The 10613-nt window shown below is 38.6% G+C and overlaps 3 protein-coding genes and 1 non-coding gene across 7 annotated transcripts; 1 reads left to right on the top strand and 3 right to left on the bottom strand.

Moving 5' to 3' along the window:
- Positions 1–538: 538 nt before the first annotated feature.
- LOC106374493 (protein BOBBER 2) lies at positions 539–1756 on the bottom strand. The gene is made up of 2 exons (XM_013814504.3): positions 1295–1756; positions 539–1152 (listed from the first exon to the last, which is right to left on the bottom strand). The coding sequence occupies exons 1-2, from the start codon at positions 1665–1667 to the stop codon at positions 641–643; spliced, it is 885 nt and encodes a 294-aa protein (XP_013669958.1). The 5' UTR covers positions 1668–1756; the 3' UTR covers positions 539–640.
- A 781-nt stretch (positions 1757–2537) lies between these two features.
- On the bottom strand, positions 2538–4386 carry LOC106376138 (E3 ubiquitin-protein ligase SINAT4). The gene is made up of 3 exons (XM_013816199.3): positions 3721–4386; positions 3138–3524; positions 2538–3056 (listed from the first exon to the last, which is right to left on the bottom strand). The coding sequence occupies exons 1-3, from the start codon at positions 3937–3939 to the stop codon at positions 2694–2696; spliced, it is 969 nt and encodes a 322-aa protein (XP_013671653.1). The 5' UTR covers positions 3940–4386; the 3' UTR covers positions 2538–2693.
- A 164-nt stretch (positions 4387–4550) lies between these two features.
- Positions 4551–4622, top strand: TRNAQ-CUG. Its single transcript has one exon. It is a non-coding gene; the product is annotated as a tRNA-Gln (tRNA).
- A 40-nt stretch (positions 4623–4662) lies between these two features.
- Positions 4663–8805, bottom strand: LOC106376137 (membrane protein of ER body-like protein). Of its 4 annotated transcripts, none has more exons than XM_022694820.2 (10): positions 8230–8805; positions 7905–7973; positions 7229–7717; positions 6983–7126; positions 6624–6767; positions 6410–6472; positions 5885–6214; positions 5561–5797; positions 5406–5467; positions 4663–5335 (listed from the first exon to the last, which is right to left on the bottom strand). In XM_022694820.2, exons 1-10 carry the CDS (start codon positions 8564–8566, stop codon positions 4847–4849), a joined length of 2364 nt encoding a protein of 787 aa, XP_022550541.2. In that variant the 5' UTR covers positions 8567–8805; the 3' UTR covers positions 4663–4846. The 4 variants fall into 4 exon arrangements, with proteins under 4 accessions (XP_022550541.2, XP_048600259.1, XP_048600260.1 ...); XM_048744302.1 differs by having other exon boundaries at positions 5885–6193; XM_048744303.1 differs by lacking the exon at positions 7905–7973.
- Between the last annotated feature and the right edge of the window lie 1808 nt (positions 8806–10613).

Here is a 10613-nt window from a genome sequence, read left to right as displayed (position 1 = left end):
CGTATTGTTCTTTTCGGGTGTTGTTATTTTTGTTTTGAAATTAGGTCCGCTTGAATATTATAAAATTATGTATGGATTTTGAATCCTTGTGGGTGTGGATGAATTCGGTTCTCATTTATAGAAACCTAAAAATATCTAAGTAACAATTGTATCTGAAACGGGTTCAGATATTTGTACAGAAATAACCATATTACCCGATTCGATCCTGGTCTTTTGAATACAATTAGTTATATTACGACCCATCTAAAATATATAATAGAAAAACAAATACCAATGTATAAAAATATAAGAACTAATATCCGTGCGGGTGCAGATGCGCGCATCAATCTCTACTTCTATTTCATAGGCATCGACAACTGATCATGGTAGATATAGAACCACCAATATGCGAGTTGTAAGTTTTCTTGTCTCAGTAATTGTTACAGTACCAGACTCTTACTTCGCCTAGAAGACTTTTTAAGAAAACCAATTTTGAACACATAGTTGAGTAATAACCTGATAAAATTCTCCCAGAATGGTTTATTAACCGAACAACAAATTTCTTGAACAAAACCAAAAGGGTAGATTAAATCTTAAAGCCAGAATAACAAGATGATAGTTAAAATAAAAAAAATTAAAAAGAGAGAACAAGGAATTAAGATCAGTTAAACTTTGCATTAGAGAAATTCATCTCAGGATGCTGAGACATAAACTTCTTCATCATATCCTGCTTCTCTATCTCATCACTCGTCGGGAGCCCCATCTGCTTCTGCCTCTGATCAAACATCATCTTCTCAACGCTACTCCGAGTTTCCGGGTCCAAATCAGACAGTTTGCTGCTTTCTGGTTCAACCTTCTGAGTGTCAATCTCGGGTTCCCCTTTCACACAGCACTTCCACCACTGCATCTGGTCCTGCTTTGTCAAGAGCACCGATACGACCTTTTGATCCTCGATGTTCCAGAAGCAGTCGTCAGGCTTGACAGCATTGAAGAACTCTCCATCGACGATTGGTTCTTGTCCTTTGAGACCAACTTTCAGACGGTTCTTCTTGATCTCACAGGTGACTGAGCGTGACTTGGTGCCGCAAGGAACTGGAATGGTGACTGTGACCTCCTGGAGATTCTGTGTCCATGAGTACTTCTCAAAGTCAAGACCGTTTCCTTTGTTGGGAACTGCATCAAAAGGAACAAGGAGTTAGTTGTCTGATCTAACAACTCAAGAACTAGTTCATATAAACTTAAAGATCTAAACTTTCTCCAAAACCCTAGTCCATATAACAGCAGAATCAAATAAAATCAAGATCAAAGGGCTTACCGATGAGACCCGATTTTTCTTCCTCCTGCTTATCGACCTCCATGGGTTCCGTGGGCTTCAAGCTTTCCTTCTTTGGCTTCTCCACCTCCATGGGCTCCATCGGAGGCAAGCTCTCCTTCGTCGACTTCTTCTCAATGGGCTTCACGGTCTCCTTCTCCGCCTTCTTCTTCTCTGCTTCACTCAACCTCTTCTTCGCGGCCGTCACAGCGGTGGCGATATCCTTCTCAGCCGAGTCTTTCAACAGAAGGTCGCTCTCTTTCCCGATAAAGTCAAAAGCTTTCTCCAAAAACCCTAGAGGGTTTGAAGGATCAAGACTTGCCTCGAACGGCACCGAGGGTCTCTTCTCCTCTTGCATCTCAGAGATAATCGCCATTGGTTTTGGTTAAGCTCTTAGGTTTGTTTTCTGATGTAGTCTAGAGGATTGTAAATCAGAATGAAATTTGTAATTGTTAATGAAACAGAGACTAAGGTATTTATAGGGGAAGCTATAAACGCAAAAAGGAAGGTTCGAGAAAAAACAAATCATACCTTGATTTTCCAAAATTCGTATACTTTCCTTTATTCAGAGTATTTTCCTATTTACCATTGAGTTTAATAATATGTAAATTTGCTCTAAAAATAAATTATACAATTTATAACATTTAAATTGATTTTAGATGATTAGGATTTGTTTCTAGGAAAAGGAATAGGATTTCTATATTTTCCTATTTTTATTTAGAATGATATTTTAATATTTGTACGGAAAACGAGATTTGTTGAAATCTGTTAGACATAAGAAAAAAGATTTGTTTTTTTTTTTGGAAAAAAGATAAAAGATTTGTTGAAACCTTACATAATAACAAATCTTAAGCAATTTACTGGAATTGAATACCATCATATATTTACCTTACACTTGATCATTGTTTTTTTTTTTTGTCAGCAATAAACAGATTCATATAGAGTTTATAAACCAAACTCGTAACTGGACAAGAGGGGGTTGATTTCTTACGCTTTGATCATTGTTTAAGTCGGTAGATTTTCAACCTAAACAAACAAAATTTCCGTAGTTTTTATCAAACAGGGTGTTTGATCCCCGCACCTCCATTTTTTACAGCACAGATTTACTTGCGTCTGAAGTAACTATAAAGGTCAGTGAAAGGCTAATCACAAGTTTAATCATTCCTCGTAATCACATTATCTTTTACCACTTCGATCATCTCCAATCTCCATATATGAATGAATCTTAAGATTTGAGAATCTGAACTAGTTCCAACAAACGAGATTTATTAACTTGTGATAAGATCAAACACATTCATTCAAGATATGTTTAAGATACAGACAAAGAAGAAGTGTGTAAACGTATTCATCATACAACTTTCGTTCTCAAAGATAGAGAAAAAAAAGGAGAAAGCATGAACGATCAGGAAGATAGGTTTGGCATGAAAAGCCCAGAATCTGGACTGTGTTGCTCTTTCCAGATTTTACCGGTGACTCTAAGTTTAAGCTCTTTCCTATCGCCTCCGGAGAAGAAGAGAGCCATGTTCCTCTGGATGATGAGACCGTCGTTGCTGTCTCTTACTTTCCTGTGGCTATCTCTGATGCTTCTTGGTGTTCCTTCCCATGTTAGTTTCCTCCCACTGCCACCAACTTCTAAGCTATAGCTGTAGCTCCGCGCTTCTTCCTCGTCACCCATGAATCTCAGGAACGCCATGTATACCGGACCCATCCCGAGCTGGAACGCCTCAAAATGGAGGCAGAAGTATTGCCCAAAGCAATGAAACACCTGAAACACAGACAAAGCACAAAAGTATGAGACTGTCAATTTCGAAGATAATCAAGTTTACTAGACAAGAGATATGCTCACGGTTAGCATCCAAGTGGCGTTCTCCACTTCACGCGGATTAGACTTGACATAACGGTGGTTGAAAGTGGAACCAGCGTGCATGTCGACTTTATGATCATCCCTGAGATGGGAAACAAGGAAAGGGATGTCTCCTACGACACCACACTCGGAGCCAGCATAAGGACAACCGTAAGGTCTGAAGTTACAAAGAGACTCGTGTTTCAGTTTGCTGTAATAAGGAAAAATCTCAGGGCATCCGAGGTTGTAAAACTTGCAAGGAAGCTCAAGGGACTCGGCAACTTTCTCAAGAGCTAAACATCTTATATCACCAAGCTCTTGTCTACAGGTGGGACACCGGTTATGAACTCTCACTTTACAGGTAGAACATAACGTGTGTCCATTATGACACTGCAACAAGAAAAAGGCAGAGACTTTTTTTCAGATTACCACATGATATCAAGCAACATCGAAACCTACAAAACAAGCACATTATATACAATCTAGCATAGTAATTGCTAAGAATCAATTTGTTCTAACACTATGATGATATGAACACATCTAACATCGTGAATCAAATTAACAGATGAGAAGATGGGAGAATCACCTGATGGATAGGAGGATACATAGAACATGTACAGACAGGGCACTCGAGAAGCTCGTAGACGCTAGTCGCCGTGGGACCGACTATATTGGTAACGACGGCGGGAGAAGCGCCTCCGCCGCCGCCGTGGCTCTTGGTGGAAGAGAAGTGGAAAGTTCCGTTGTGATGGATCTCATCGTTCTGAACGCTTCTCGTCGACGATTCCATACTATCCGTTTCCATTCACCACAAATCAATTTTCCACAAAATTGAAAAAACAAAACCAAAAACAAAAATCCCCTAAATTCAAAAAAAAAAAAAAAAATTAGGTCAAAAAAATCCCCCTTCCTAATTTTTCTTCTTCTTTCTAGAATCACTCTTCTCAGAAATGAAAATTCCTTTCTTTCAAACCCGATTAACAGGAGCAAAAGCGATACAGTAATCTTTGAGAATGGATTCGATTAGACAAATCTGGAGAAGAGAGAAAAGGGAAAGAAAATTGAAAGACGAAAACTGAAATTTTTTGTTACAGGGAAACCAAATCGGGCCCTGACTATGTCTCTCCCCCTTCCTCTCTCTTTCTCTCGTCGCCGTTTCTGGGAAAGGCGGAATGCTTTCCTTCGTTGGCCTCTGTGATCTCTGAAAATGAGGGAGAAAAGAAAGAGAGATCGAATCTGAGCCGTTCAGATACTGTGGCTCTCTTTAATTCGAATTTGAATCCGACGGTTATCTTACCTACCCAACCAATTGGATACAGTCATTATATCATTATTACCCAATGCGAGCGTAACTCATGTCCGCCGTTGGAACGAACAACCCGTTTATAAATGAAAATATCTATCGTTTTATCAAATGGTTCTATGGTCTAGCGGTTAGGACATTGGACTCTGAATCCAGTAACCCGAGTTCAATTCTCGGTAGAACCTTCTGTTTCCCCTTTTTTTGGTTAAATGCAAACAAACTGAATTGAAAAAAGGGCAAACCTCACGTCGCAATTTATTTGTGTGCTTGGAAACGACTTTCTACACTCACAAGTCACAAGTCACAACAAAGGTTTGGTTTTAAAAGGCAAACAAAAAGTCTAACGACAGCTCTCTCAAAGCACAGAGTGGAAGCGAAAAGTAGAATATGAGGTTGACGAGATACAGTTCTAGTAAGATGATGAGTACCCGAAGCTACCAGCCTTTCTCCCCAGCAGTGAAAGCATCATCTCTGCCGCCGGAGTCTCCGATCCGTCAGACCATCCGTACTTCTCAAGCAACTGATCCACAAAGTTACCAACCACGTAAGATATCCCCGACACCGACACAGCTATCATCGCGTATTTCAGAACGCTCTTCAGGTGGCTTCCTCTCGGGCTCCTCACGTGAGCTTTGGCTAGAGCCAGCAAGACGATGCATAGCAGAGACGCCCCGAAGACTGATGCGACTTTGTAGTCTCTGTTGTGTGTTTTGCTGAATGAGAAGTAGTAGACTATAGGAGGGAGTAGCCCCATGATTATGAAGGATATGATTGCGACTGTTACGTGGAGCGTGAAGTTTTCTCTTCTTCCAAGGAGTCGCTTGTACCGACCTTCTTCTTGAACGTTTGTCTGGTTATCCTCTGTTGTTATGGGTTCCTCCTCTCTAAGTTCTTGGAGCTGCAAATGAAGTTTTTTTTATTACCACGTTTATGCATCAAGATGAGGAAAGATTTAAGTGATCACTCACGTTATGGATAATGAGAATAAGCCCGCCAAACAAGTTTGCGAGCCCCAATACCAAAATGTTCACTGCAACCACAATGATACATACGAGTGTTGGGATTTTTTGTGTGTTGTGTTTCACAGTGGAAGTGGAATGCTAAGGCTGAAGGGTGTACTTACATGTTGAAGCACCAGAACCAGCGGCAGATGAGATAACACCGAGGCTTGTGATGGCTTCTATCAGACCTCCATATACAATGCTTTTCAAGATCTCCACTTTACGTCCTTCAACGACTGGTCCTGCAACAGCTGGTCCCACTAACGGTTCGGTTAGAGTTCCTTCTTCCAGCGAACTCAGTGGGAGTGGTGGAATATCAATTCCACGAATTGGTGCTCCGTCACCTGATTCCATCACACCTAAACGGACGCGGAAAGTTAGAAAAGGTATGAATGAGATCGACTACAAAGTACGTTAACTAATAAATCTTCAAACAAAGAAGACACCTGTTACTTTGGCCAGACCAAAATCTGGCTTTCTAGGTTCTGTTCCTTCAAACAGATGAGAGACACCTTCTGTGTGAAATATAGTTTCTACTCTTACTCCATCGGGTCCACTAGTCACAATGTTTGATATGTTCATATCACGAGATGGTTGAATCGGGGAGAGACGTCCTTTGTCTGGCGAGTGGTTCTCATCTGCTGCGCTACTAGCACCATCCCTGTCGATTTTTTGCTGTGTTTGCTCCTCATCAGCTGAAGGAACCAGAAACTGTTGCCCGTTTTCAACGGTAGCTCCACTGTTAACACCTTTGCCTGTATCATTTGAGTTTGCAACTGCCATTGTATCAAGAAAAGAGTGGTTGGAGTTTTTAACAAGTTCAATGGAGAGAAAAGCAAAAGCTAAATAAGAGAAGTAGGATTGGCTTTCTATCACGTTTTGTTTTTATTAGAGTTGCTTCTCAAAAAATTCAACTACAAGACACGAAATATGGGTTCCACTTTTTAAGAGACACTCAATTATATATGTACCTTGAATCAAAGGGGTGTCATCAACAGGCTCATTGTCTAGAGAGACGCTGATCTCTGACACATCTGCACCACAATGCATTGAAATTATTGCTTCGGAACCAAGGGTAAAATTGGATTATATTTTATTAGAGATTTCAGTGTTCCACATTCCTTCCTCCTTTATTTCAGGATCTAGTTGTTTCATAAAAATACTGAATAAGAGAATGTCCCCTACCTTGAATCGAAGGTACTGGACCTTCCTGAACAAGGGCTGGTGCTTTTGATGGGATGTTTGCAGTAGAACCAGCCGTCTCTTCTCCTAAAACGCTTGGGTTATCGCGTGGCAGACTAGCTTCCGGTATACTAGGCATTGCTCCACCTGACCACACAAAATAAATAAAATTTAATCCTAATGCTAATCTAGTACAACCCCTTCTGCATTATTGCGACTAAAAAAGGAGAGACATTGCATTATTGCAATACTAGTTCTACTAGATACCGAAGTAACCACCGATGGTTAGCAGTAATCGGCGTTTTGAAGTACTAAAATAATAGATTGTCTTGGTCTTACATATGAAAGGGACCAAACAATACCTTGCTGAACAGGTGGTTCTTTTTTCTTAGAACCAAACATTGAACCAAACCAGTTGGAATGGCCTGTAGCTTCCTCTTGAGGCTTTGGCTGAGTGTTTAACCTCTCTACACTTTCACTGGGAACAACCGGCTTTGAATCCACCCCTGCAATTTAAAAACAAAAGCAATGATTTATATACAAATAGGTATTAGATCTCTAATATTTCGGTTTTCAAGTATCAAATAAATTGTTAGAAACAAATGTACCTTTGGGTATGAATATGCTGAAGCAGGACAAGCACTTGTAGAAAAAAGATTCGGGTGTAGAACTGTCACCACCAACTGGAGATGGTTCATTGTCCTCGGAACGAAGAATAGGATCAATCCGGTCAGGCCCTCTCACGCGCTTTGGATCTTCCGGCACAGCATGACTAATCTTACGTTTTCTTTTCTTGAGGACAACCCTTTTGGTGATGCAAGAATGGCAGTTTGGACAGAACAAATCATGCGTCTCTTGGTTGTCAAGCACTTTCTCCACATTATAATCTTCAACATCATCAATGTCCACCTCCTCCTCCTCTATCACATCACCAGTGCGTTGAACAACTACCTCTTCAGGTAAATCAGTGTCTTGTACTTCTTCGATTTCACGCGATGGTCCTTTGTTGTCCTCAGAAGTCGAACCGTTTTCAGATACACGCTCCTTTTTCTCCGCGCTTAAGTTGTCAGCAGTGTTTGACTCATGTGACTTAGAGCCTAACAGAAAAAAAAAAAAAAAAAAAACTCAATTATATATGATGCCAACTTGAACCAAGTGAAACATTTTACCAACTATTCACTAAAAGTAAAACCAATGTCAGAGGAAAGCGCTAATCCTTAAAGAGAATTGCAACTAAGAAAAGGTTGCTGGTCGAAGAAGAAGCCCCTAACGAAAAGGACTGACCTTTGGTCTCAAAACATAACAAAGATTCTTCTCTGTAAGTCCAATCGCAGTGGCGACATTTCCAAATTCCTTCATTCACAAACAACAAATCATGACAACTACTTCTCACACACCAGCAGAAACGTGACAACACAAATCTAATCCTTGACATTGTTTTAAGCTAATAACTATAGCCTATTTGATTTGAATCATTTCTTCTTCTTTTTTTCTGAATGAGTGTTAAATTAATTTGAATCATTTCAGCACAAAAGAAGCCAACTTTGTAAGCATATCATCACATAAAAGTCAAAACAAGAAGTCAACGGGAGGTTTTAAGTCAACAAACCTTCTTCTCCGTCGAAGAAGACGTTCCCGTCGTGGTGCTCCTCGTGGAATCCGACTACCGGCGACTCCGGGACCTCCAAGTTCTCAATCCCGATATGCTCTCCTTCGCCGTTCCGGGGATCAGGGATCCCTTCGGAAAAGCTAGAAGAGGAGCTATTGTTGGTGGTGATGGTACTACCGTCTGCACTGTCTGGTCTCTTCCCGTGAGGAAGAAACGGCGACGTTTTCCTTTCCAGCTCGACAACTTGCTCCTCCTCCTCTTCTTCCAAATTTACTGGGTGGTGGAGCTTCTCTGTCCCGGCTGTGGTGGGCTCATTGACTTCGGCGGCGGATCCCATCAAAAGAGGCCAAAGTGGAAGACACGAAGGGCCAAAGGTAGAGGGAAAAGAGAGATTCCGAGATCTGGAGAAGGTGATTGATGGGGTCGTCTCTGTCTCTTCTTTGCTCACTTCAACGTTATCGTTGCAATGTTGATTTCTTCTGTATTATTATTTAAATAAAGAATTAGTATTATTTATGATTATCGATCATGATGATGAAGTGTCTTGACTTCTTTTTGCCGTTTATCACCACGGTTTCTACATGATTATTATACTTTTGTTAACTTATCTTGTCTTTAAAACTTTCCAATTCTAAGTGTAAAAAACACTATATACTATTATATACAGACTAATTGGCGAAATTAGGAAATCCTGCTATATTTAAGTAATAAATAATACTATGCACAAATTTTATAGGATTCAACAGAAATACAAGCAAAACATTACTTATTACCGTATGTGTCAACTCACATTTTTTAACCGTTCAACTCAAGCATAACATTACTTATATTAGAAAAGCATTTTTTTTTTCAGTTTATCTCGTCAAGATTGTTATTCTGTAAAAATTATCAGCTTAAGTTACCATTCAAACTATATGATATTCTATATATATTATGTTGTATTAGTGGAATTTATATTATACTGTTTATACCACGCGGTAAACCTCCAAACAATTATGAAGATTTTGTCAGCTTCTGTTAAGGGATTGATTGTGTCACGTGGATGACAGAAGATAGAGAGAGACTTGCATTCATCGTTAATTTCACGATGTCCGCGCCTCCCCACACCTAACACCGATGCCAATCTCTTTGATTTTTATTACAGCGAAAAGACATTTATCTAGTATATCAAACACATAGCTGGTAACAATAATAAATAGATAACCAAACACATAATAACAAGAAGACTGAATGCGTGGAATATACCCTATTAAAATTCAAATTAGTTGAATGTGCATAATTATAGATAATCCAAAAATAAGTAATTTTTTGACACTGTACAAATGAAAATACCTTCATGCTTTATCGAAAACAAGTAATTCTACATTTATCAGCTAAATATTTACATAGCAGATAACAATTTACATACCAACTAACATATCAGCTAATAATTTCAGTATCATCTAACAATCTATGTATCAAACAAATGTATCGACTAACAAATCATATATCAGTTAATGAAACTATTAACAATTAATTAGTTATCTATCAAATAGCCTCAAATCTATTTGTAACAACTAAAACTTCATGTATCGATTAAGAATCTATTAAAATCTAAATAATAGCAGGTAAGTAATAAAATACCTACTAACGTATATATTATCTAAAAGTTGATTGTGAGTCGAAATTAGAAACATTGGAATTGGAGTGAGATAATAAGATTAGCATTATGGATGTCAAAAGAATCAGAATAAAAAAATAAAAATTTGTGTTGAATTAGAAGATAATTTGAAGAATCTATACGAGAGATAAAGAGATTAAAACACATAAAAGAGAAAAAAGATAGAGATAGAGATAAAGGTATTATAGTTATAAAAATTATTAAAAAGAAACAAGATATATGGTAAATTATATAGGCTTTTGGGTGCCATTACTCTAATAAGAAAGTCGCATCTACTCCAGTGTAAACATTCTTACATAATTTGACACTCAACGCGTTTGCTGACATACTACCCTTTGTCACATCTCTATTTTATTCAGATTTTATTTTTTTGGTATTATTTTGTTCAGATTTTTGTCAAATCTGTATCAACTAAAGTTTGTTCCAGATTAATTAATAAAGGTTGGCAAAAAAGTTCCAGATTAATTATTTTAGGCTACTGAGTCTGAAACAGTTGCGCAAACAAAAAAAGGCTACTGAAACAACAATAATTTTTTAAAAAATCTTTTTTAACTACAATCGAATGCTATACAAGTTTTTTCAATAGTAGTCTCGTCTTTTAGTGTTGACCGTGACATTTCTTTAATGGTCTGGTTGTGGTAGTGATCAATCACCATCGCCATTAAAAATAGTATATTTCAGTATATCACTAGACCTGAAAGAAACAAGGATTTTGCACGAGGGA

Source organism: Brassica napus, chromosome C1 (assembly GCF_020379485.1).
Source record: "Brassica napus cultivar Da-Ae chromosome C1, Da-Ae, whole genome shotgun sequence".
Taxonomy (NCBI): domain Eukaryota; kingdom Viridiplantae; phylum Streptophyta; class Magnoliopsida; order Brassicales; family Brassicaceae; genus Brassica; species Brassica napus.
Note: the sequence above shows the minus strand (reverse complement) of the source record. Positions and strands in the feature narration are given on the sequence as shown.

Bases quoted from the DNA above. Each gene is read 5' to 3' on its own strand.
- LOC106374493 (XM_013814504.3), bottom strand. From the start codon at position 1,667: ATGGCGATTATCTCTGAGATGCAAGAGGAGAAGAGACCCTCGGTGCCG. The intron at 1,153-1,294 runs GTAAGCCCTTTG...CTTTTGATGCAG, and splicing joins AGAAAAATCGGGTCTCATCG to TTCCCAACAAAGGAAACGGT.
- LOC106376138 (XM_013816199.3), bottom strand. From the start codon at position 3,939: ATGGAAACGGATAGTATGGAATCGTCGACGAGAAGCGTTCAGAACGAT. The intron at 3,525-3,720 runs GTGATTCTCCCA...TTCTTGTTGCAG, and splicing joins TGTATCCTCCTATCCATCAG to TGTCATAATGGACACACGTT. The intron at 3,057-3,137 runs GTGAGCATATCT...TCTGTGTTTCAG, and splicing joins ACGCCACTTGGATGCTAACC to GTGTTTCATTGCTTTGGGCA.
- LOC106376137 (XM_022694820.2), bottom strand. From the start codon at position 8,566: ATGGGATCCGCCGCCGAAGTCAATGAGCCCACCACAGCCGGGACAGAG. The intron at 7,718-7,904 runs GTCAGTCCTTTT...TTTTTCTGTTAG, and splicing joins GTTATGTTTTGAGACCAAAG to GCTCTAAGTCACATGAGTCA. The intron at 6,473-6,623 runs GTAGGGGACATT...ATTGTGGTGCAG, and splicing joins TCCAGTACCTTCGATTCAAG to ATGTGTCAGAGATCAGCGTC.